Source organism: Ixodes scapularis, unplaced genomic scaffold (genome assembly GCF_016920785.2).
Source record: "Ixodes scapularis isolate PalLabHiFi unplaced genomic scaffold, ASM1692078v2 PGA_scaffold7__128_contigs__length_106722199, whole genome shotgun sequence".
Lineage (NCBI taxonomy): Eukaryota > Metazoa > Arthropoda > Arachnida > Ixodida > Ixodidae > Ixodes > Ixodes scapularis.
Window position 1 is genome coordinate 22,026,216 of NW_024609882.1, and position 26,620 is coordinate 22,052,835.

The window sequence follows — 26,620 nt, forward strand, 5'->3', positions numbered from 1 at the left end:
TGTTGCCTGAAAATAGGGGTACATAATTTCTTTTGAACACCGTGTTATTGAATGTCAAAGCACAATATTGTCATATTCTTTTTCAAGATGGTGAGCGAACTGACCTCGCTTAGCTTTTCTTGGAAGCACTCAGCATTAATGCTGAAAAGCAGTAATGCGCTCGTGTTCACATGATCCCTTGCACGTTTTCGGAGTCCTCATCTGTCGTCGAGTGGTCATTACTTGAATTGGTGTCGGTAAGCTTTTTGATCGCCTGCGTACGAAATGATGCACAAAAGTGCGCGCGTCTTGCTTGCCTCGCACTGGTCTCTTTTAAATAAGATATGTGCAAAATTATAGTACAAGGTCCTCAGCAAGCTCACCACCTTCGCTGGTTCTTGGGGCGTGGTAAAGAAGCCAGCTGATATCGTGGAAAGGTTGTTCCTAGGCACGCATATTGGGGCAACAAGGGCAATGCGAGTACCCAAACGTGGTCAACGCTCGGGCCTGCCACAATCAAAATGACAAATTCCAGATGACTGCTGAAAGAAGGACACTTTGGTATAGCGTGATCTCGATCTAGGGGGCGTTCACCGGACGCCATATACGAGGTCACATTAATATGCTACTAAGGCCGGCAATCTTAATGGCAGGAAAGGCTCGTTACAGAACTGTGGAAGCTCGCCGCCAGCACGCGCTCAGCAGTCGCGCACACAGCAATGGTCGCCAGTGAATATGTTTCCTATTGGCAAGCAGCGGGCGAATGAATCAGCCTGAATGGAAGCTAGCGTTCATGGGTACTTTTCAAGACCGATGGGAAGTCCCAACCAGAGGTCGGCATTTTAGGTCGCCCTCACTCACCCTCACCCTCACAGCCACACTCACCTAAGCCCCTCACTCACCCTCACCCTCACAGCTACACTCACCTTCAGCCCCTCACTCACCCTCACCCTCACAGTCACACTCACCTTCAGCCCTTCACTCACCCTCACTGAACCTCACGGCCCTCACGCACTCACCGCCCTCACGGCCCTCACGCCCCTCACCGCCCTCACGGCCCTCACGCCCCTCACTCACTCATGGCCCTCACGCCACTCACCGCCCTCACGCCACTCACCGCCCTCACGCCACTCACCGCCCTCACGGCCCCCACCGCCCTCACGGCCCTCACGCCACTCACCGCCCTCACGGCCCTCACCGCCCTCATGGCCCTCACCACCCTCACGGCTCTCACCGCCCTCACGGCCCTTACGCCCCTCACTCACTCACCGCCCTCACTGCCCTCACGGCCCTCACCGCCCTCACGGCAATTTGCCATCGTCATCATAAAATTTTATTTTTCTTGCCCTATTTAGACACAATTACGCGTTATAAACGAGTTTTTATGCATTTAAATCTCGTTAAGAATACTAATGCACCTTTCTGAAACAGTTTATTTCCAAAAAAACGTAATTTCAAACCAGAACCAAGTATTTCGGTGTCATATCATCACCGGCACGAGGCATCACGTGAAAATTTTGCGTCCCTGATTGGATGCAAGCCGCTTCAAACGTATTCGAATTGCTCTGAGTTGCTTGCTTATTTCGAGCCGGACCCGATCTCAGCAATTCGTGTCGATCTAGGGAAAGCTAGAGAACAACCCGCCATTAACACCAAAATTGCTGAGAGAGATGCTCGATCTGAAGGGAGCTTCACGCACTCACCGCACTCACGCACTCATGGCCCTCACACACCTCATGCACTCACCGCCCTCACGGCCCTCACGCCTCTCATGCCACTCACTGCCCTCACGCACTCATGGCCCTCACACCCCTCACGCACTCACCGCCCTCACAGGCTCACACCACTCACGCACTCATGGCCCTCACGCCACTCACCGCCCTCACGCCCCTCACGCACTCATGGCCCTCACGGCCCTCACCGCCCTCACCGCCCTCACAGCCCTCACGGCCCTCACTCACCCTCACACTCATGAATTTTCCTGGTTCAGAAACTCACTCACCCTCACCTCACCTGTGAAGATGAGGGTGAGTGAGGGTGAGTGAGGGCCCTCATGAGTGAGGTTTGCCGAGGTATGGTCCCAACTACAGTCGAATGCTGCAGCCTCTTTTTTTTTTTTTATTTCTACAGCTTAGATTCCCGCGAGTTTCTCAAGATTATATCAACATATCTCGATGAGTCTAATTGAACTTGACGAGGAGGGAGCTACGCTTCGTAATTTTGCAAGATAAAACCGACCTTAGACAAAAAGTTTAGACTTCTTTACCCGCAGGCGCCGATTTATACGGCCCATTTTGGATCGAGTCTCGGCATTTCAGGTGCCGTACGAAAATGTCCGAGGCTGACCGGAATAAAAAATGCTGGTTCCGCCTGGATCTAAACTTGTGACACCAGTTTGTATCTCGCCTCGAACCGCGCAGTTCCAGACGGGATACAAACCGGTGCCCCTATTTCAGATCCAGGCGGAACCGTCTGGTTCCAGTGGTTCTGCAGAGCCATTGGTACCGCGCGGTACCAACCGAGATAGAAACCGATACCCAGGCGGTGCGCCGCCGGAATTCCCGCTGCGCTCACCACTGGACTCTACAAAAGTATTTCGCGCGATGCCCTTAGCCGTTACAAGCGAGAGATCGTCACGATTTCAGACCCAGATGGAACAGCCTGGGTCTGAAATCGCGACAACCTGCACATTAACCCAAATAATAATATCAGCAAAAAAAAAAAAAAAGAAGAAGAAAAAGATGCTCACAGCATTTAAAGGGGTACGGAAACAAAAATTGAAATATTCGAATTTCGTTCGGAAATGAGTCAAGCATGACGGATAATAACCGTAAATGATAATCGCACGTTTGTATTTTGAACGTTTTCGTTCCAAACGGTGCACTCGAGCAAGCGCTCGAAGAGGAGCGAGCGGAGAGCGCGATGCGTCATGGGATGTCCGGCGCAAACAAAAACAGAAAGAAAAGATTTCCCGCGTTCGTGGAGTAGCAAGGCAGGCGTGCTTATGAGCTTTGCCCTTGGTGGCGTTGTCAGCGATGTGCGTTACTACCGAGCCGTTCGAACTTCGAAGTACCCGTGGGGTGACGAGCGTGTGGCTGGCCCAAGGAGCACGTAGCTTCCACAACACTGTCAGCTTAGGGCTGAACAGGGATGGGCAGTATTTTAAATACTTTGTGTATTTTGCATTTGTATTTAATTACAAATTGGGTAATCTATTTGACGTGTGTATTTAAATACTAAAACGTGAGTATTTCAAATACAATTGTAATTAAATACAATTTTGTGGGCGAAAATACATCCCTCGAATTTATTGTCACTGTCCAGAGCAGGAAGACAACTACGTTCTGCACCGAATGCAATGTCTCTCAATCAAGCACAAGCGTTTAGTGACTTTGTGATTACGGTGCTAGTCCAGGGCAAGAATAGTGACGAAATCGACGTTCACAGGCAGACTGGCTAAATAAGTGCCTGTGGCAACTTGTGATGCTTTCTAGCCTGGTTTCCTTCCACATTTTTGCCTGGAACATTCTAAATGCACGGGTCGTCCAGATTTTTGTAACTGGTGAGATTTGCAACAATAAAAAATTCTCTAGCTAGTGCTGCGCATCTTGGTCGTCCTGGTTCTTTGTTGTTCTATACCAAAATGTAATCGACAATAAAAGCTGCTTGAAGCTCTGTACTTTTTTCACCTATTACGTCCAAGCTGATTACATTTTTTTGTGTGATTATATTTCTATTAAGTCACTAGATCCTCGCACACTAACTCCCGAGTGTGCAATGCAAAATAAAAATGAGATACCCAGAAACCCGTTGCAGGTGCCCTGAAGTCGCTGACGCAAATTTTGAGGAAAGTATTTGGAAAAGTATTTGGAGGAGACCAAATACATTTGGTTGTATTTGTATCGTGTATTTAAATACTTTTTTGGAAATGTAATTAGATTTGTAATTAAATACATTTTTGACGGAGTATTTTGTATTTGTACTTCGATACATATTTGCATGTATTTTGCCCATCCCTGGGGCTGAACGGGGTGGGGAAAGCAACTTTTGTTCAAGTTTTGAGGGACGGGCTAATCTAGGGGGAGAATGGCTGTTTCCGGTTGCACGAACGAGGGTCCGAGAAACAGGAGAGTCCTTCCTTTCCGTTTTCTTGGACCGTTTGGTACAATGCGCGGTTTGTGAGTTGAGCTAGGAGGAAAGCTAAAAAGGAAAATGTTGAAATTCCAAAAGGCGGCGCTGCTCCAAAGAAATGTGCTACGTCACAACTACGTACAGATTCCACAACGTTGCTAGACCACCTCCCAAATAGGCTATGCATGCATCCACCAGGTGCACATTGAAAGATCGTTTATTTAGCTTTAAAATTAGTTTTCTTGTGCTTTTCAACGGAAGACCGGTGTTTTTGAGGTTAAGGTGCAACATGCAACACATTAAAGCTAAAAAATGAGCGCTGAAATTTTGTTTCCCTACCCCTATAAGGTTTGGAATCTGTATATAAACCAGGTTGAAAGTTGGAATAACGAAGAAACCAGGTTGAAACAAGTTTAGAATTTATAAATAAACCGTTTTTTTTTTTTAGACTTTATTGTTTCTTGGCATAGCAAGTTACATCACAAAGTGCCAGCTACATAACGGAATGTGATTGTTCGTGCAACATTTGCCAAAAACTAGACGGTTACTAGAAAACCACCTACCTGTTGAATCAGTACCTACAAATATCACGAAGTTTATAACAATAACAAACTATGAAAAGAAGGATGACACGAGAACTGCACTTTTGTCGTATCAAACCTTGTGCTTAGGACCGAAAAGCGACGTTAAACAACGTGCAAAGATAAAATGAACAAAAAGAGAAGTACAGCATGGTTGTTTTCAGAGAAATAAATATATATATGGGCGGTTTCATTTGGATTTAGGCAACGAGGTGCAGTCGTATATTTTATTTCGCTTCAAATTTTTATATTTTGTGGCGCATGTTCAAGGAAGAACAATCTTTTTTTTTTATTTTAATGTCCCGACATGCTTAGTTTCTGAGACAAAAAATCTCAAAGAAGCGGGATAGAACGACAAGGTTTTGACGATTGTCGTTTTGAATCACTTTCAATCTCAAAGTATTAAAAAGAAAGCTCCTATATTTTTTTAGTGTGATATATATGCAAGTAGGTGAAACGACATTATAACTACTATTTATTATTCGTCGCTCCAATCTTTGTAAAAATCCCCAAACATGCCTCCGCGAACAACTGTGACCTAAATTGCGGGCCGGGGGGGCGGGGGGTCCGGTCCCCCCTTTGTAAAACAGGGGGAAGGACCGGACCCCCCCCCCCCCCCCCCCAGATTTTACGCCGCTGCCTGGAGGAATTCTTCAAAAAACCTACCGGTCAGACTTTTTAAATCGACCGCAAACTTTGGTTTCTCAACCTTTCTCGCTACGATTTTGTGCGGCGTTACCCACAGATGATGATTTTTTTTTTTGTTTTGTTTTGTTTTGTTTTGTAAAATTTGTGGAGCGCGAATTTACCCGAGGAAAATGTCAAGAAAGAAAAAAGGCTTAACTCCTATGTGAACGCAGCGAGGCCACCGGTCTTCCAACCATAGGGCGCCGTGTTGTTTGAAGACCGGTGGCTTCGCTGCGTTTTCATAGGAGTTAAGCCCCCTTCTTTCTTTACTTTTCCCTCAGGTAAATTCGCTCTTTGACAATTTTCCAAAAAAAAGCACCCGGTTGATTAGCGAGTTTTTGTGTACATGACTAACTTCTTATCACCTCTTCGAATTTGCTGAGCTTTGAGACGGTAAACACAGACAATGAACTAAAAATTAAAAGCAGAATTAACCAACAGCGTGCTGTTGCAGAGCCAGTTTCTGAGCGCGGCAACTACACGCACCTTGTTTGATTTCGGTTTCGCTATGACCCAATTAAAACCAGGCGACTTGCAATGCTAAGCAAAGTTTATATTACCTGTAAATAATAAAAAATAGATGAATTTAAAATTTATTTAGAAGACACATAAGTAGTATGCCACTAAATTTACTTTTTATTTTAAACTTCAATTTAATTTGTGGCGCCCTCTTTAATCTCTTCAATGCATTGTGCCGCAGCCGCAAAGCGTGTAGGTTCCATAGTGGACAAAATGGCGACGCTCACGGGAGCCGATTTGTCCAAGCTTCGCGTTGTTGATTTAAAAGAACACTTATCAGAACGCGGATTATCCACCTCCGGTAAGTCTGGTTATCTAAGGAATACTTTTCCCGCACTGCCGGATTATCTTGTGGGGCTAAATGCCTCTTCTTCGGTGCTACTGACTCTATGAACGAGACCGCTACCGCTATGCGCACCAAAAAGTCATTATTTTCTCGAAATAGTTCAGAGCCGTCACAAATAACTCCGGATTTATTAAAAACGGATTGTTCAATGCATGTTCGTTGTAACTAGTCTACGCGACGACACACACGCGTTGGAGGTTTCCGATGCTCTTGTCAAGCTGGTGATGGAAATGCGCTTGGCCGGCGCGGCAGCGTTCTGTTTACGTGATTACGGCTTTAATTCATTTTTTTTCTCATGTTCGTTCAAATCTCATTCACCAGGCCTGAAAGCGGACCTGGTCAAAAGGTTGCAGACAGCGTTGGATGAAGAACATGTGAGTGTTTTCTCAAACATGGCTTCCACCGGCATTCGCGCTCGTTGCTCTGATGCGCGTTGGTTGACGCCCGACATGCAACGTGAGTGAACATTTGCGTGCTACGTTTCAGGACGTGAACAAGCCGCAAGACGACGACATGGACACAGAGGAGGACTCTCATGTGCGTTCTGTTTTAATCTCTTACACGTCGCGCGTCGTCCGTGTTTATAATTTCGATTATGATGTAAAATATTCATATTGTTTGCAGAGTCCTCCTGGTCCGCCTCAGCATGCTGAACGAGGTCCACCTCCTCAGGAGCCTCAACAGCAAAAGGTGCTTTCACATTTACCGGTTGTCAGATAGATGGGTGACGTCACAATGAGGGGGTGTGTAATCTACTCGAAATGCATCTGACTGACCTTGACAACATAGTAGTACTAAAATGGATGACTTAAAATGGATAACACAAATGCAACGTTTTATAGGGTGCCTGAAGTCGCCAGGCTCGATCTAAAGTGGACCGTAAAAATAGACGCCTGCACGAGGATATTTGAGCTTTTCGTCAAAAGTGTATTTCACAGGTCCATTTTTTCTTGTAAAACTACAAAGCGTAGCTCCCTTTCTGTAAAAAAATGGGGCTTCAGTCACGCTATATTTGGTGAACCTGGTGATGACGGCAATAATTCACCTTTTATCGTTATTGGGCGCTGTGGTTCCAATGTTGCATAATTGTCGGGAGGTCCAGCAATGCTTTTTTGTACAAAAACGTCACATCTTTTTATCTTTTATTCACTGCTAACTATCTTTCCAATTTTTGGTATGTCGTAGGGACGTGTCAAATAACCCTTCGACTAGAGGTGACTTGCCAAAACTTTTGTGCTTTCTACACTCCATTTATAGCCGCCTGATTATAGCTACAGTCTAGGTTACAATTGCATTCTAGTCTCTAATGGTCGTTGCATGCACGAAGGTACTAGCTATGTGCAGCATTGATGAAGAACTTAGTCATCGAGCTCAACGGGTAACTTGGTCATGCACTTGCCTCTGTCTCCCCTGTTCAGCATTGTGGAAGGCATGCACATACCATGTGTGCGAGTGCCTAATACCAATCGTGCTCATCCCACAAAGCGTTTTTGAGGACTAGTTGCTCGCAAGGCTGCTTTGATCAGCATTCCTCTTAAGTTCTGATTAGTTGTCAGGCATGCAGCCATAAAATGGCTGCATAGGGCCAAGCCTTTTTGGTCATCATGGTCATTATAAGCAGTAAATACTTTTCTACTTTCTTTGTATTTGTAGCCATAAAAGCCACCTTCATTGAGAGTTGTCTGGTGTCCGTTTTGTTTTCTAGCAGCTTCTGGAGACCCAGAAGGAAGCACTGGGCATTGAGCAAGTGCGGCTTTTAGAGCAAGAGAAAGAGCTCCTTGGAAAAGCGCAGCAGCAGCAAATCATGCTCGAGGAGGAAAAACATCAAAAGGTGAGATTTTGAACGCTCTCAAAATGACTGTTAACATGTTTGCAGTTTGCACATTTATCCAGGATGGTCCCTTGAAACATTGAGATCAGAGTGTCGAACCGATATTTTTATCGGTTCGGTTCGGGTTCGGGTTCACGGCTTTCGGTTCAGTTCCGGTTCAGTTCCGGGGCGCAAAAAATAACGGTTCAAACCGGTTCGAATCGGTTCGAACCGGTTTCAACCGCTAAGTTGAGAATACATTTTTCGCGTTGTTCTGTCAATAGGCACTATTTATGCCGTGAAACTAACTGCTGTAAACGATCTGATTTTTGCGAGGACCTATTCTTGAGAAAATGGGTCCCGCGAACAATTTCGGTAAAATGTAAACACATTGAAATTTATATTGAGATTCCACCGCGGTCGAGAAAATTACAACCCGCGAATTATTCCAAAACTTCAGCTTTGACCTAAATCGCGAAATATTGAGCCCACAAAAAATAAGTCGTTTACAGTATACAGTTTTCTTTTTTTTTATCGTTTGTTCAATCCAGTTTTATTTTCAGGTACCAAAATTATAAAATTCTGTTATTTATTCCTAAACAACAAGAAAAGAAAATCTACATTAGCATACAAAACGTCGAGTTTATACGACTTAACATCCCTTCGTTTACCAGAGTCACACACATTGTACCTGAATCGAAATGTTTTCGAGAAGTGAAGTAGGTTGCCTAAAATACCCGTGATTGGTACAACTTTGTATCGCAGTATCAGATGTTGAATCGTGGTTTTGCCCTTGAACTAAGGAATTAATTACAGTGAATAAAATCATGAAATGGGCACCTCGTTGCCATATATACCATAAAATGTGTTTTACGGAATACGTTTCACAATATATATATATGATGACGAGACGACTGAGCTTAAGGTAATATAATTTTCAAAATGTCACGAAAGTAACGGGACAAGTCCTTCCTGTCTATATTTTATAGAAACACTGAGCGACAATCGCAATGCTTGTTTTTCTAACTAGCATTGTTTGCTCTCAGCACCTTGATGCGGGCGACGAATCATGCGAAAAGGAGTGGCTGAAATTGTTCACTCTAATCTATGAGCACCTTCGTACTGAGATCGAATCTGACCTAAAACAGTGCTTACCCATGTGTACATTTTCTTATATTGGATAAACTGGCATAGCCTGGATGTTGAGGTTTGCTCTTGACAAAATGCCGGTCAATTTAATTTGCAAATGAGCATCACCCTCGCTAATTGATGATTTTTGTTAAATAGAACAAAGTGGTATTTCGTGCTCTACTCAATTCGGAAGCTACTTAATCGGACACTTTCTGAGAGTTTAAGTATGCAATCGTCATAGTTCCACCATTCGTTCCAGTAAAAAAACGCGATAATAAAAACACAAAAAAGGCGATAATAAACTTCTATATATTTGAGAAGTTATATATGCGTGAGGAACATATAAGTATTTAAGTTAGCTTCAAAATAAAAAAAAAATATTTAAAGCTTTTTCAAATCAGCTATAACGTGTCTATAGAGGATAAAAGCGCCGAAAAAGATTTGCAGGACATCTTTCAGATAATTTAAAGGTGCATTTACTTATATATCTTTGAGGTGAGGATCTTCTATTTATGCTGCCAAATATTCAGACAGGAAATAAGTATATTTTTATTATCATCAATAAATTTGACTTTATGAAGTTCACATAACCGCCTGAGACCGACACGGAAGGACGATACTCGAAAATACGCCAGCTGTTGAGTCTTCGGCCACGTGCTTTTGTTAGCTGTTTTGCAGTGTAAAATACTGGGTTGCAGGGTATGCCAAAAAACACTGTGGTCACATGATATATCGGAAGGCAAATACACGAAATGGGCAGAAATAAGGTGATGACACGCAATTTTTTTCTAAATAATCCCTTACACAACGCTTCACTGCAAAAAGAGATGCATAGAAATGCATAAAATGATATTCCGAATTAAACATAGATTCCGCGCAGGGCAAACAAAGATTTTAAAAATCCTAATATAAATCACTTTTGGGCATCAGCTTACCTCAGCTCGAAACGTCGCGAGATACTACCTCGGGAGGCTAATGTTATCTTAGGTTTTACGTGCACTTGTTTTGGGACCTTACTTCACGACTCTGTTCTTTATCAGTCATGTGCTCCAACATCTCATTAGGCTGCCGTATATCATCGCGAGACTGCTATAGATACTACATAACTTTACACCTTGGACGTCTACTGCTGGTGTTGCGAACGTCGCACTTCACCAGAAAGCTGAAGTATTTAACATGGTTTGCACGTGACGTAATTGCACTAGATAGTGGTTGTCATTGCGAGTTGTTCTTGCTGAGAATATCAAATCCGGTGGGGCAAAATTCACGCTGCAAAAGTTTCGCACTCAGTGCAAGCTGTGTATTTGAGAGGCACACATTTTTGTACATAATGGAATAAAGCAGCGCGAAGATAGAAATAGGAAGAGACACACCAGACAGGACAGAGCGCTGACTCGCAACTACGGCTTCTTTACTCAACGAAAAAGAGAAAGACAAAGAGAAGGAAAAAAGTGTATCAGCGCAGCATCAGTGGCGTTGTCAGGCAAGGAGCTGGAGTTCCTGAAGTTGACAATGAGGGTCCAGCACGTGCCGTAGTCAGCTACCATGGGTGAAAGGTGCGCGTGTGATTGCGTACAGTAATGTCTTTTTCTTCTTTTTTTCTTCATTCTTTTTCTTCTTCTTTTCCTGCATATTTTTATCTTTTTTCCTTCTCTTTGTCTTTCTCTTTTTCGTTGAGTAAAGAAGCCGTAGTTGCGAGTCAGCGCTCTGTCCTGTCTGGTGTGTCTCTTCCTATTTCTATCTTCGCGCTGTTTTATTCCATTATGTACAACGATCACCAACTAGCCCAGCTTTCAACCTTAGTACACACATTTTTCTTCTTGGTGCATCGTCGTTAGGCACGGCGCGAGTAACTCGCACGACGAAAACGTGCTTTCTGGCAAGAGTGTTTTAACAAATAAAAGTTTTACCAACTACCCATCTGTCACTACCGTTTCCAAGCCACGCTTTGTAGTCTGAGCCGAAATTGCGGGGCAGAGGGATCTTTACGACACAGTATGCTTTAAAACTACCCCCCTCCCCACTCCATTTTTTTTTTTTTTTAGTTGCTCCTCAAGATACTTTTTGTTCCTCAGGGATTGCCTGCTCCGTATTGAGTGGTGTTCACTCGGCAATTATATTTGTGTCACTTGTTAACAGTAACTCTTTCTTGCTTTTACTTTGCACCACACTGTGAAGTTTAAACAAAATACAGGGCGGTCGAAACTCGGAGAGCTTGAGAACGACACTCCTGTGAGACTTAGAGCGGCTGCTATCCCCCTGAGGCCACTAGGATCTTTCTTTTCAGGTATCCCTCCTGTACACACTAATAGTTCCATGTAACGTCGGACTAATACGTCACATTTAGACCTTTTAACACTTCTATTCTCGGGACAACTTTTTGAGGCAGTTCAGCAATAACGCAAACATGTTTGGGAGCCTCAAGGGTGTGCATACATGTAAAATGGGTCGTGTAGCTTTTTTTTTTTTTACCTTAAGTTCAATAAATACCGCTAAGATGTAATCCCTGACGTTGATAACTTACAAAATCATCCATTAGTTTGCCCCTCCGCGAAATGGCAGACAGTCGAAAGAAAGAAAGGAAATTGCTTTCCCCTCCTCAACTCGCAATTGGAACTATCAGCCACGTGATCTGATCCTAATATACACACCGTCAGTGTTTATCATAGTCATACGCAGGGTTGGCAAAGCAGAGAGCATGGGCTGATCTTCAGATCCAGTTTTAGTTGGGCTACAATGCCCGAGCCCCACTAAAGCGACAAACAGAAACCAGCGACAGCGGCTAGCCTTAAACCAGAGTATTTCGCGATTTGACAGGCTTCGTAGAATAAAGAAGGCTATGCTCAAACACGTGTATCATGCACACGATGGTACCATTTGCAGGCTTGTAAACGCTCGTGCTAACTTCGCGAGCACCGAACAACTCAAAGCCGTATAAAGGTATCATCGCGAACATGCTGCATGTGTCTGAGGCTTGTCGCTGTCGTTTGTTTCTGTTTCTAGTTCTACTGGGACTCGGGCCCATCATAATCTTTGAGTTGAACACGAGCCGTCACTTGAATGTTTGGCGATGCTGGTTGTCATGAACCAGAGCATTCAACTCGGGATCATGACAATCGGGTACATTATGGTGTCACGTGACTCTCAGTGCGAAGTTGTGATGTCATGTGACGTCACGGGATCAACAACGTTAATAGATCTAGCGACGTCCTTAATTTGAATCTACGCGGTGAGTCACGTGACGTCACGGCGTCACGTGATGTGACACTACTTGACAGTATGTCTTGACATCATGACGTCACGTGACGATGTGACACATGGCTAATCACAGTGCCAATAAGAAAGCGCCGCAGAAAACCAGGATTTATTATACATTGCAACTCTGTATATGACGATTTGATCAATATAGAAATACAGCTGCCAGTTTTTTTTATTCCCAAATAATAAATCTGTATTACTAACAAAAAAAAAATACCGCGAACCGTTTTGAACCGGTTACCGTTATATTTTTTTCCGGTTCAGTTCCGGTTCAGTTCCAAGATGGCGTCGAAGATTTCGGTTCGGTTCAGATCCGGTTCGGCTAAAAATAACGGTTCTGCTCCGGTTTTCGGTTCGGTTCGGTTCCGGTTCGACACCCTGATTGAGATGACAAGATTGGAATGGGAAACATACATTTTTTGTGTGCTAGTTAGTATTGCACATTGTAATGCATCTCCTAGCCACCGCACAAATTAACAACGCGTTAAATCTGATGTGCCGCACACTTGCGGTCAGACAGTCACCTAATGAGTTTACCCCACCTGTTGTAGGTTTAGGGGCTAAAATGTATGGCTAGATGGTTCTCCAATTGTGCACCTGTGCTGTTTGTCGACTATCTATGCTTAAAAATTGGTTGATAGGAATTTCTAAAGAGAATTGCAGAAAGTAGATCTATGCTCTGACATTTAACATTTTTTAGGGCATGTGCACTCCAGGGTCACTGGTGTCTTGACTGTGTTCATGCTCCCGACAATCTGGGCATTTTCCAGAATAGGCTTGTGCCTCGTTCGGCTTTACGGTCGAGACCGGTTATAACGAAATAGCAGTTACAGCGTAGCGATCATGATTTCCCATTCCCTTTTGCACTTTGTGAACCGAAGTCTGGTATAACGAAATAGCGGATATAGCGAAGTGTTTTCCGATTCCCGTTGAGTTCATTATAACCGGTCACGACAGTACCTAATTTCTGTGTTCAAGCACTATGCAAATGAAGTTTCTGTGTTGATGCACTATGCGAATGAAGTCATGCATTTACAGCACCATATCAAATGGCCTAATGGTGTACAGCTTTGTAATTGAAATTCATGGAGCTTGCTTCCTTTGATTTGAAAGAAGAATACTACGCTTTTCTATTGAATGTAGAAAAAACAAGGATAGAGTTTATTTTCTGTTTTATTTGTGTCGAATGGTGCTTTATTCCTTTCCTCTCCTTTCCTGAGAATTGTTTTATGCTGCTATTGCCCTTCTTATCGTGAGTAATAGTGCTGCAAAACAACTACCATTGTTGAGGTACACTAAATTTGTGTTTCTGTGTATGTCCACTAGATACTGGAGCAGACACGAATCCTCCAAGAGGAGAGGCAGCAGCAGTTGCAACAGCAAGTGCCTGTAAGCAGTTCTTTGTCACATTGGGACTGTGCCTAAAGGTTCACGGTTAAAATTGTACACCGCACTACTCTGTTGGTGCTAACATGACATCGGCGATTTTTTTCAATTTTGTTTCGAAAAGGCATTGAATTCTACCGCTTAGGTTAGTGCTCTAAGGAAGCACTTTCCATCCTCACAGTATTGATGACAGCTCTTTCATTTTAGAAGAAAAATTAAGAATCGCCTGTTTGCGCTAACGGGGTCTTACGGTGTACAAACAATAAGGTCTGATTGGTATTAAAACTTTAGTGTAAGGAAGGGTTCCAGTAAATGCCAGCAAAACATAGACATGAATGGAAATGGTATGTGCATACTTCTACATCTTTACTTTGGAAAGCAAAAGCCTGACAAAGCTGTGGGACATGCAGCATGCACGTCCCACAGCTACGTGGCCACATGCCGGTACAATGCTCGTCGATCTGGATGAGCGTCGTTCCGGCGTGTGGTCGTGTATCACTACTGCATTAGCAACGTTAGACCGCAGGCTGGTACAGTCGACTCTCATTAATTCAAACTCTTTTAATTGAAACTTGTGGATAGTTCAAACTAGCATGCAGGTCGCATCCTATGCGTCTTTATGGAAGGAAACTCCCGGGAATTTAAACTTTGCTTTATTCAAACAAATTTTCGGTGCCCCTCGAGCTTGAATTAACGAGATTCAACTGTAGTTGTATAGAAGACTCGTGGTAATTCAGACTCTGATATTTCATACTTCTGGTTAATTCAAACAAATCAGAAAAATTTTAGTATCCCCGCTATGGTTTCAATGCATTTATAGGCTGCTTAAAGGGCAGCTCCAGCCAATATTCTTCAACTTAGGGTTGCGAGTGTTTTTAGCTAAAGCAATGTCCGTAAATTACGACATATATTTTTTTTTTCTCGATATTGTGTCTAGTTTTATAAATATTGCGGTTAAAAGTTTGGTTTTGAGCGTTTATGGCAAAAAGGAAACTATCTCCTAGAGGGATGGCAACATTGATCATCAACCGCAGTGGTCATATGAGGATTTAGTGGGCATTTTTAAGACTGAGTTGGAAAAGTACCGAGGTAAGCGAGGAGGAAAGAGAGGGAAAAAGCACAAACCTAAAATCTGGTGGGATAAAGCGGTTAAGGCAGCCATATCACAACGTCAAGAGGCATCTCGAGAACATAGGTGGGCAAAGAAAAGGGGAGCAACCCCGGACGAAGTAGCAGCGAAATGGGAAAATTTTCTGAATAGAAAAAGGGAGGCATCAGCTCTCATACAGACCAAAATTGGCAGCGCAGGGGTTCAGTGGATGATGGAGATAAATCAGAACGACAGAAATGCAGCAAAAAGATTTTGGGAGCACATTAAGGCACAGGGAAAAAAGACGGAGTCGTGCCAGCACTCACTCACCACGCAGGAGGGGATAAAGGTTGAAGGTAAAGAGGCTCGAGAATACATCAGGAGGACAATTGAAGAAGCTTTTTCGGAGTTGGAACCAAATGGAAAACTGGAGAACACCAATCACAGTAACGTGCAGGAGGAAGAGGGAGCCAAAACAATGGGAACTACTATAGGAGAATGGGACAGAGCGGAAAGTAAGATTCCAGCAGGAACAGCAACAGGTCCAGATGACATTCCAATCAGACTAATAAAGGCCCTAGGTAAAGCAAGCAAATTAAAGCTAAAACAGGTGATAGACCAAATAATTAAAGGGGGGGACGTACCCAATGATTGGAAACTAAGCAAGATGAGACTAATATATAAAGGCCAAGGTAATAAAGATAGTATTAAATCATATCGCCCAATAACAGTAACTTCGGTCATATACAGGCTAGCTATGCAGATAGTGAAGAGAAGAATGGAAGAGTGGGCAGAAAGCACGCAGATTCTGGGTGAGCTCCAAAATGGTTTCCGAAGGGATAGAAGGCTTGAAGATAATTTATTTATAGCCACCCAGTGCATAGAAATTGCAGCGACAAACCATAGACCATTATGGGCAGCATTTTTAGATATCAAAGGGGCATACGACAATGTGAGTCAGGAAAAACTCTGGGAACTGCTGAGGAGGTATGAGCTAGATGCACATTTGATTAGATTCTTGCAAGAAGTGTATACAAATAATGAGGTGGTTATAAAGTGGGAGGCAGAAACTACAAGACCAGCAGCAATAAAAAGAGGGCTTAGACAGGGTTGTCCCCTGTCACCACTGCTCTTCATGGTATACCTAAGCGAATTGGAAAACAGGTTAGAGCAGAGCAACTTGGGATTCAATCTGACGTATATGGAGGGAGGGAGCAAAGTAAACCAAGTCATACCTGGACTGATGTATGCAGACGACATTGTACTTATAGCAGATAGCCGGGAAATATTGGACAAACTAATTGGGATATGTGGAGGAGAGGGTGACAAGCTTGGTCTGAATTTCAGTAGAGAAAAATCTGGAGTGATGGTTTTTAATGAAGAAAAGGGGGAGCCGCTGAAAATTCAGAACTTTGAAATAGACTATGTAGATAAGTACAAATATCTGGGGGTCTGGGTGAAACAGAGAAAGAAATATTTAGAGGAACATGAGGAAAATGTAATAAAAAAGGGGAAAAGAAATTCGGCTATTATGAAGCATAGAGCACTGTGGAATTATAATAGATATGAAGTAGTTCGAGGCATTTGGAAAGGAGTCATGGTGCCAGGTTTGTCGTTTGGTAATGCAGTGTTGTGCATGCGATCAGAGGTTCAGACAGGATTGGAGGTCAGACAGAGAAGTGTAGGCAGGTTGGCACTGGGGGCGCATGGGAACACGCCAAATGAAGGGGTACAAGGGGACATGGGATGGTCGTCTTTTGAGAGTAGAGAGGCAATCAGCAAATTGAAATTTGATCAAAGATTAACAAAAATGAAGGGGTACAAGGGGACATGGGATGGTCGTCTTTTGAGAGTAGAGAGGCAATCAGCAAATTGAAATTTGATCAAAGATTAACAAAAATGGAGGACGTACGATGGGCAAGGAAGGTGTACAAGTATTTATACATGAAGAGTTTGAATACAAAATGGACGAACCGAACGAGAAAACTAAAATTTAAATATCTGTCATCTAGGGAGGAGACTGAGCGGAACACAACGATAAAAAAGGGCGTAAAAGAAGCCGAAAGGAAAATGTGGAGTGGTAGGATGCAAGGAAAATCAGCTTTAGCAATTTACAGGTCTCATAAGCAGGAAATAAGAAAAGAACAGGTTTTTGATAATTCACGGGGTAGTTCCCTACTATTTGAGGCTAGAACGGGGGTTTTAAGAACCAAAACGTATAGGGCTAAATTCGAAAAAATGGATACATTATGTGCCATTTTCCAAAATGAGAACGAAACAATGGAACATCTTGTTTTAGAATGTACGAGGCTTCGTCCTGCTCTCCTGGAGGGGTCGGTGGATTTGGCGGGGGCGCTCGGTTTTGCGGACGAGGATGGAGGAATGGAGAAAAAAAGGGTTACCATCACAAAAAGGAGATTGGAAAACTGGTGGATACAGTCTAGGGAAAATGAAAAAAGGACGAACAATTAGCACAGCTGGGGGTCAGGAGGGACAGAGGAATATTGGGACTCCCTCCCGCATGGCTCCGGCCCAAAGTCTCACACCTGTCCCCCAGTGGGTGTGGTTTAAGGAGGAACACCGACGAGGTTGACCAGAGGAAAATTGGCGACTCCCTCGCCCGGGGGAGGAGGCGGGGGGCGGTGTTTAATTTTTTTTTTTTGCCCAATCCCCCAAAGGTCTTCCTGGGAAGTACTCTACCCGCCCGGTGATAGTTGCAGAGAGGTAAAGGGAAAAATAATAGAAGAAAAAAAAAGGAAGAACAAATTTCTTAATTAAAAATTTTAAGGCTAGGTGGCGCAAGCTACCGCCCGATATAAAGGGAACAGCCAATATCCATCCATCCATCCATCCATCCCCACCGCGACGTGACATCACGAGGGTGCTGTGCCAGTGTTCCTTGACTAAAAGCTAACCCGTTCGCCGCCCGCTTAAGAGCAGCTGGTCGCATCTTTAAAATAGGTTTTAGTGGAGTGTGCGGCTTCACTTCGATATAATATTTCGGCTGTGATCATATTTCGTGCCACTAAAGCGATACCAGTCATTCATTTTGGTTTCGTTTTCGACTGGAGATGCCCTTTCATTCAAACAGCATTTTTGCTTAATTCATACTATTTATTCATAGCGGCGGGTTAGTATTTATTCATAGCGGCGGGTTAGCCCCGTTGAGTGCGCTTCTCATCGATCACCTGTATACTGCGGGAAAGTGCACCCGCAAAGCTCGCAGGCATTGCTTTTCCGCTGTACACTGGTGCTCGGTAAGAAGCGCACTCGATCGGACTAACCCACTGCGATTATGCAAGCAGTACTGACCCGACAATCTGCTTTCATTATTCGTGCTTGTCTTTTTAATTTTTCTGAGGGTGTTAAATTCGAGATTAAAGAAAGAATATTTGCATGTAGCAAGCAGATATACATTTTCCCTCGATTAGGATAGCTGGGTGTCTCTTTAATTTTTTATTTTATGTAAAATCTGTCATTTGCGTGGCACCCCAATGTTGGCATTGGAGTTTCTGAGGCCACAGGTTGTAGATATAGTTATATTAAGACTAACCGAGCTTAGAAGTGGACAAGTGCAAGGCTGGGAACAAACTTCACAAGTTCAGCTGAATTTTCGTTCAAGCATGGTACAATGGTAGTAAAAGGCTCGGAGAAACTGTTCGATATTCGATTAGAAAATACTCGGCCAAAACCACTATTCGCTTCGAACTTTGCCAATGTTTTATGTGTGTGCCTGCTTATAAATAGACCTGTGCAAAGGAAAGTGTAAAAAATCTGCTTGGTATGTGTGTAGCTATTCCCATAGCAAATCACTACTTTGCCTCACATTGTATCTAGATGAATTTCTGATAATTCAAGTTGCTCATTTATAGCTGAGACACCAGAACCCCATTGGGGCTGACTAACTTCACAATGTATAAACACATGCAAAAGAATTACATTTGGTGTGTGCAAAAATTTAGAAACCGGCATCAAATTAGGGTAATGGTGATAACACATCATTTCCTTTGCTTGGATGCTTACATTTTTGGAAATGACGGATCAATTAGGGTTCTCTTGGACAGGGTAGTCATGGTTGTAGCAAAAGGGTATAGTACATACTAGTATATTTTCCGCACCGTAGTCCACACCTTGCGTATAGTTCGCAGGGGAAGCTTTCGGCTGAAAAAAATGTTTCTCCTTGGATTGTACACACCCGCTGGTGCACACTCTGCCTGTTGATACTCTGTACCGCTTTTCATTTCCCTTCTAAACATGCGCAGTCCTCATACTATAGTCTGAAAGATGTGGTACTTGAATTAAATTTTTTCTGAGTGGTCATTTTAATACGCAGGGGCCGTAGTTTAGCAGGTCGGTTGGGGGGGCGGGGCGCGTAACCTTGCGAGGTCTTCCGGACGGGGGACGGTTTCAAATCTTGTCATTCTTTTCAGATCTTGGCCGTGACAGAGCAGGTGATGGTGACACCACTGGCACCTGCGGTCCTGGTCGCCGCAGCGACCACCCAGGTGGCTGTGCCAACCGCCGCGACTCCCACCGCCACGCTTGTCTTGACTCCGGCCTCGGCGACGGCTCCTGGAGGCACCGTGACCTCGGTCATCTCCCAGCAGACCACAATTTTGACACCTGTGAGTACCGCGTCATGACTTGTCGCTGGTACAACTGTGGCCGACCTACAACCTTGACCCTTTAGTCTAAGATGGCGCTCGTCAGCCTCTCTCTGTCTAATGACACTTTGACCTTATAGATACAGCCTCACGAAAAGGGGGAAAACCCTTTTCTTTTTGCCTAGACTGATTTGATGACATCTCTGGGGCTAATACAAGACGGATATGAACAGAGTTGTTAAAAGGTAGTTGAGACGATTATTCCGTGGCGCAAGCCCATCGGAGGTGATTCTGGGTATTGGCAAAGGTGTGAAAGCTGGAGTGAAGAAATATTGATTTTTGATGTGCGATATGTGCAGAGTGCTCAATGTGTGGCTACCAAGCAATAAAACAAAAGGTCAGTAGAAATATTTTCTAGACATATATGGAAAAATTGGCTCAAAATTGTATGCCTCAAACATTAGGCTACGTGATGAAAAAAAAAAACCAAGAAAAAGAAAACTATATTTTTATTTTTTATATGCTGAGATATTGCTCCTGCAAAATTGTAAATTCAGAACATGTATTCTGTGAAAATGGTGTTTTAGAGATAACTTCAATGCACACTCAGCCTGGATGAATATTGTACATTTATTTATAGCTCAAATATTAAACCACAAAATGAGAGGCCTGGTCATAAGAACAACAGCTGTAGGTATGAAAATTGAGATTGACATTTTAAAAAGATTTTGGCTCCAAAGACCCATGTCCCCCTTAAATAGGTTAATAAAACTTTGATGCATGCATCTTGTCTTGTAAGGCTTTGAGCTGTCGCATTTAAGAGTACTTTGTGAGCTCGAAGTAAAGCACTTTTCATTCTGTATACAAGTACCTCGACAATGTTGACCATCCACACAGGTAAGCCTGGTGACGACCACACCTGTGGCGGCTCTTGCACCGGCCGTGGCGGTACTGCCGCAGCAGCCTCCCCCCACTCCCCCGCGGCCCCCAATGGGCGTGGCACCCCCGGGCCTGATGCCCCACGGCCTGGCACCACCCGGAGTGGCGCCACCCGGCATGGCACCACACGGGGTGGCGCCGCCGGGCGTAATGCCCCACAGAATGCCGCCCCAAGGAATCGGGCCTCCAGGCATGGTGCCACCCGGAATGCCTCTTTCCGGCATGGTGCCACGCGGCGTGCCACCGCCCGGAATCGGACCGCCGCCCTCCCAGCACATGGTGCCACCGCCACCGGGGGTGCCGCAGCCGCCCGCGATGCCTCTGGACGTTGCTCAGGTGCCGCTTGTCTGGGTTTTGCCTTTTCTCTTTGGTGTGGCGTCTGAGTTGTCTTTTGGTCTGCTAATGTTGCAGTACGGGAGAGTTTTGTTGTGACGCAACTTTCGGTAGATAGCTGGTCATTAAAGAGACACTGACACCCCCCAAAAAAAAAATTTTAATTTTTTGCCAGGCGCTTCATTATGGTGTCGGAGGACTACCCAATTAATATTTTACAACAGAGTAGCGTATTTCTTTAATAAAGCCAAAAGACACAACTGCTCGAAACCGAAACCGAAACCCGACGGAGGTCGGAGAAGTGGAGAGAAGAGAGTGACTGGCGGAAGTCACGTGGCTACACCCGACCGTGCGTTTTTTTTTCGCTTCTCCGGTAGCAGACGACACGACATGCGGCGTGCGATGCGGCGTGCGGGAACTGCTTGCCGTGCGCTTTTGCAGTTATGTTTGTTCCGCTCGTTGTTCTGTACTCCGAGATGAGTTGTTTTGTACATTGAGGAGTTGGAGATGAGTAGTGAGTGCCCGTAGTGAATCTCCATGATCGGCTCCGAAAAGAATAAACCCAAGATGTTGCGTGAAGACCTGGCTCACATGTCCTGCATCCGAAAAAAAGTGGCATTGTGCGACAGAGTTTCCGAAAGACCAACGGGATCGGGACCAATGGCTGGCTGCAATTCCTGTAGAACATTTACGGGCACCTCGGAAAGCAAACACTACCTGATTTATATGCTCCTTGCATTTTGTGGAAAGTGATTACATTGAGTTCGCAGGTGTCAAAACGGAAATCCCATACCGTTTAATTCAGCGAAGTATCGTCCACAACATTTGTTTGTTTCTTCAGTGATGATTGTAAAAAAAAAGAAAAAGATATGTAAACATCAAAAAATGTTTGAAAAAAAAAAAAAAAAATTCACAGGGGATCGAACCCGGTTCTACCGCGTGTGGAACAGACGTCTTTCCCACTGAGCTACTGGGGCATCTCGTATCTGGTGGATCTCTTTCCTTAGTAATAATTCAGCCGGTAAACTGTAAGTTGGAAAGTTTGCTCTCGATTTTTCTCTAGCAAAAGCACTCCCGGGTCGAAGTCGGGAAGCACCACACTTTGGGGACATTCGCACCTAGTAAAGAAATCGTACGCGTGCATATTCAACTCGAAGTAGACACGTCGTGCTTGACGTTTGCGCGAGCGTTGTCTTCAGCCACGAGAAGGGAGCGACGGCTCGGCGACGTCTTCGTTCTAATCGGCTTGGTGGCCGGGCGTGTCGTACGGGATGAATACCAATTCTTTTGATCAGTCCCAAATTTCTCTTTTAACGGTAGACAGAATTCGCCGGTACCGCGAACGACAGTTCTGAAATAGAGGCCCCACGCCCGTCGTCCGCTGCCATCGCCGTCCCCGTGAGTCCCACGATACGCGAAACGACGAACGCACAGAATGCTTCCGGTTGTCTGTGGAACTTTTTTTTCAATCAACGTATTTGCAGCTTTTTAGAAGCCACAAAAAATTGGTTTCATATTTTTTTCTATTTTTAATATTGAGTGTGTGCCTTCAGTGACCTACGACTTTGATTAAATTTGGTGGTCGCATCGATACCTTAGAAAACGGCCCGTGACCGCGAAAAAGAGAGTGAGCGAGACTCGAACCGGCCAATTCTTGATCGGCGGTTTTTGGGCGGAAAGAAACCGAATTTCGAGCCGCAAATTTTGTTCTGGGTAGTTGAGCTCTCATATGTCACGGACAACTAAAAACCTCGGCGAGCATAAATACCCTGTCAGTGTCCCTTTAAAAAGAAGCCAAAAGGCTTTTGAAGAAAGAAAAATGGGTCGGAGGTGAATTCTAGTGTATCTTTTGTAGTGGGACTACGAATTTAGCAAGCATTTGACCCGAACTTATCAATAGATGCGAGAAAAACCGAAAAGCCTAGTGCTGGGTGTGACATCATACCCGGAAGTTTCAGCTGCCTTGCGCATGCTGCTTACGAGGGAGTGCATGCAGCATTTTTGACTGCTCTCGTAAGGCTTGTGGAAGGCGCGGAGATGTTGAGATCTCTTTATAATACGTCTTGATTCCCTCCTTGCTCCGAACGCGACGGGAAGGCGCCACCTTGAAAGTGCTGTTAATGATCACTGGCGCATTAATCTGAAATATAATTTTGATATTTGTAATCCCGGAGGCCAAACAAAAATGGATTTAAGTATTGCTGTTGTTTTTTTCTCAAATACAGAATTACTTTAGTTGCCTTTTAAGGGGGGACACGGGCTAGAGATTCAGCTTCTAAACTACCGAAGTGATCGGAATGAAATTTGCAGGGGAGATTTAGCGTCAGATGTAGGTGTACTTTGCAAACTTTCAGCTCTCTAGGACAACTTTACATACCTGCATAAGAAGGTGTCTCACTCTTCATTAAGAAATCTAAGATATGCAAACAAAGCAAATGACTGTTTGAATACAAAGCGGGGGATGTGGGACTTCGGGCTATTTAGTTTTTATAACTAAAATAAATATTTCAGGAAGAGTTATTATCTCAAAATATGAGATGCATATCTGTCCTCTGTCCATTTTTGAAAACATAGTTTTTTTTCAATGAGAACTTCAACTTAAAAAAACAAAACAAAATAAAGTAGATAGGCCGATTCCCCAGAAAATTTCAGTTCAGGAAAATCTTGATTGTGGTATCAGAATACTTCTACTTTCAAACAAAAGATTCCTTCCTATGAAATTTGCAGCAAAAAGTGGAACTGAGAAAAATGCTTTCAAACGTTGAACTCCCTTACTTCGTTACTGCCTCACAATATGTTGGAAATATTTGATGTCAACATAACTATTTGGCATATGGTTATCAAATTTAGCGTGTGTATAATTAGTTTCTAAAACTGAAAACCTCAAAATTAAAAAAAAAATTAATAAAATTTTTTTTTGAAGTTTAGTTAAATCTTATTACATTCGTTCTGTTGGCAGTCTTTATGTCAGTGTCTACCTTGTTCATTTAAATCAGACTATGTATTAACAGAGACATACAGTGGTACCACTATAGTAATTTCTGGAAATGTTATGGAGTGCTACGGTTGCCAAAAGGACGAGAATGGCAGGGCGTCTCTTTTGGACGCCCAGCATCCAGCACGCGCCCATTAACTGAAATTCCACCCTGTCCTTCTCGTTCTTTCAGTGGCTATAAACACATCCATCACAGGAACAGTCTCGTTCATGGTTCCTTTCAGCAGTTTTTATTGGCAGGAGGCAGCATTGATCGTGGTACCTGTTAGCATGCCGGAGCTATGACTAGCGTGGTTTAGCTTGCTCGCGTCTGTGTTACATCCCATTCGGCAAGGAAAAGTGCTCGCCGTAAAATACCGAGCACGTGCCCGTGTCGCAATGAGTGCCCACTCCCACTCTTGAGACGTCTAAGAAATCGTCGAAGGACGTATCGAGCGCCCACCCCCCATTTTAAACAAGTTCAAGGATATGTGCAAGACACATCAAGCACCCAGTTGCCGTGGGCTGCCATCATCTCCACAACCGGCGGGCAGCGTGTGCGTGGCCAATGCACAGCACGGGTGGGAGCGGCTTAAAGACCGACGACCAGTTCGCACTTTCCACTTTTCTCCCGCTTCCTCCTCTCCCCCTTCTACCCCGTCCACCGTGGCCTGTTTTCTCCTCCTCCAGGGTGAGGAGGATCTTCTGCCTTGCAGAATCTCGAGTCTGGTCGTCGGCCTTTAAGTGACAAGGACTACCGTAAAATACCGGGCAAGTGCCCACTCAGACTTTGGAGATACAGTCGAAACCGGATATATCGAATTCAAAGGGGATCGTAAAGTAGTTTGATATATCAATAATTTGATATACAAAAATATGTGAAATTAAGATTGAGTTGAATTTTCCTGGCATCTCTGCTAATACCGAAGGTTGCGACAAACTGGAGCTTTTCGAATAAAGCATTCAAGAGCCGCTAAATACAGTAGAGGATAGTTGGCGGAGACCGCGAACACCACCGTGCTTACACGCGCACCTGGCAGTATCATTAAAAAAAGTTAAGCAAGCAACAAAAAAGAAAGCTCACTAAATTCAGACAACAAAAAAAAGAAAGGCAAAAAAAAAAAAGACGGGCAAAGCAATAAGGGCAAAAGAAAACGGTAAACAAAGATAAGGTGTTGGAAGTGCGATTGTACAACTGTTGTTGTCGACACACTCAACTTGCCAAAGGATTTTTTTTTTTTTTTTGCTCGTTTTATTTTGGGGTTAGGGAGTCGCGCATCATCAGCAGTGTTCGGGGAAAGGGCACAGTCTACCGTTCCGACAGCGGGCACTCCCTGCTTTCCCTACGCACGCGCGCGTGTGCCCTTTCTCTTCACCTTGCTTTTGCTATCCTCCACTTTTTTTTTTATCATTCTTTTCTTTTTCCACAACTGCTTTTTTGCTGCGTATCTTACCGCATGTATGCTGGCTTGGCAGCAACGCAAGCAATGTTCTCACCACCGGCATAATCGGATCGCGAAAAAGCAACGGGCAGCCGGGCTTTGTTCGCTTATATCGAACGTCCCCGCCATGCGAGTTAAATACAAAAAGACAACGCTCCTATAGTATTACATGTGATTTTCAAGGGGATGCTTGGACTTTTTGATATAAACAAATAATTCGAAATACCTGAGTGTGATATAACCGGGCTCTAGTGGAATTGCAAAAAAATGGGGGATGGGCACTGTCCAGTCATCAATTTTACATATAATTGTACTGTTCATATTTTCTCAGATCTTGCAAATTTGGGAATGGGCGCTTAGTATGGAATGGGCGAATGCGCGGTATTCTACGGTACATGCTGCGTAGCTGATCGCTTTTTAATTTTGCTCAGTAAGCCGTGTTGACTCTCGTAATGAATGCACCCCGCGCCGTGATTGTCGGTATTGATTCCTTTTTTTTCCTGCACGTCCGCCGAGTCAATTAAGCCATCGAGCGGCCGGGCCAAACTAAGCCAAACGAAGCACGGCAGCACACGCGCGCGAGTTTCGGCCGCAGGTGGGAATTTGCGTAAGCAAGAAACGGCTTAACCGCATGGCGCGCACGACCATCAAAATTGGGTTCGGGGAATTGCCTGGCCATCAGACATGCTTCGTCATTGGATATATTGATGTCAACGAACCTGCTGTGGCCCGTGGTCCGTTTTCAAACAGTGGAATCGTGCCGAGAGCCACCGATGTGAAAACTGCGTGAAGCGTCATAGGACGCTTTTTCGCAGGCGAGAAGGACGTCGAGGTTCCATTTCTACGTGCTAGCGTTCTCTGCCGTCTAGGCAAACGACGGCCATTCCGAGTTCGGTGGTCGGACCGAGCGAGGGCCCAGCCAAGCGCGTGCGCTCTCTGCATCGTTCTTGGACCTAGCAAGCACTCCTCCCCCAGATTTCCACGATTATCTCCCAATTTTGAGGGGCGCTTGCTCCGTATTTTACGGTTCATGGACCGTCACCCGATCACAGTCGAGTTTTGAGCGAAGGCAGCGGCAACCTGAATGTTACAGTGCAGAAATATGCTTCTCTCTTCAGACAATGCCTCCAGCAGAACAGGTTGAGGAGGTGGAGATTCCACAAGTCATCGAAGAGATCTTTGCCAACACGTCTGAACGTGCCCAAGAGCTCGCCCTGGCGCCCGTAGAGGCTCCTGCTGAGAAACCAGGTTGGTTCTAGACACGAATCTCCCTAGTTGCACGACGCTGGATCTCAGAATTGCGCATCTCGAGCAAATAATCGCTTCCGAAGAAGCTTAGTTTGCGGGGTTGACTAAAGTTTGACGTGGATATTTAAAGACCTGGGCTTTTTTTCCTGAGATGCTTTTCTG

The 26,620-nt window shown here is 44.4% G+C and overlaps 1 protein-coding gene across 1 annotated transcript in view; it reads left to right on the forward strand.

Moving 5' to 3' along the window:
* The first annotated feature begins 6,092 nt into the window (after positions 1 to 6,092).
* LOC8052121 (splicing factor 3B subunit 2) overlaps positions 6,093 to 26,620 on the forward strand; it is a 36,391-nt gene continuing 15,863 nt past the window's right edge. The window contains exons 1-9 of the mRNA XM_040223185.1: positions 6,093 to 6,198; positions 6,565 to 6,617; positions 6,730 to 6,780; positions 6,868 to 6,933; positions 7,949 to 8,074; positions 13,769 to 13,831; positions 19,349 to 19,543; positions 20,420 to 20,797; positions 26,329 to 26,458. Of these exons, the coding sequence (XP_040079119.1) occupies positions 6,111 to 6,198; positions 6,565 to 6,617; positions 6,730 to 6,780; positions 6,868 to 6,933; positions 7,949 to 8,074; positions 13,769 to 13,831; positions 19,349 to 19,543; positions 20,420 to 20,797; positions 26,329 to 26,458 (1,150 nt within the window). The 5' untranslated portion in view covers positions 6,093 to 6,110. The remainder of the gene's footprint in view (positions 6,199 to 6,564; positions 6,618 to 6,729; positions 6,781 to 6,867; positions 6,934 to 7,948; positions 8,075 to 13,768; positions 13,832 to 19,348; positions 19,544 to 20,419; positions 20,798 to 26,328; positions 26,459 to 26,620) is intronic.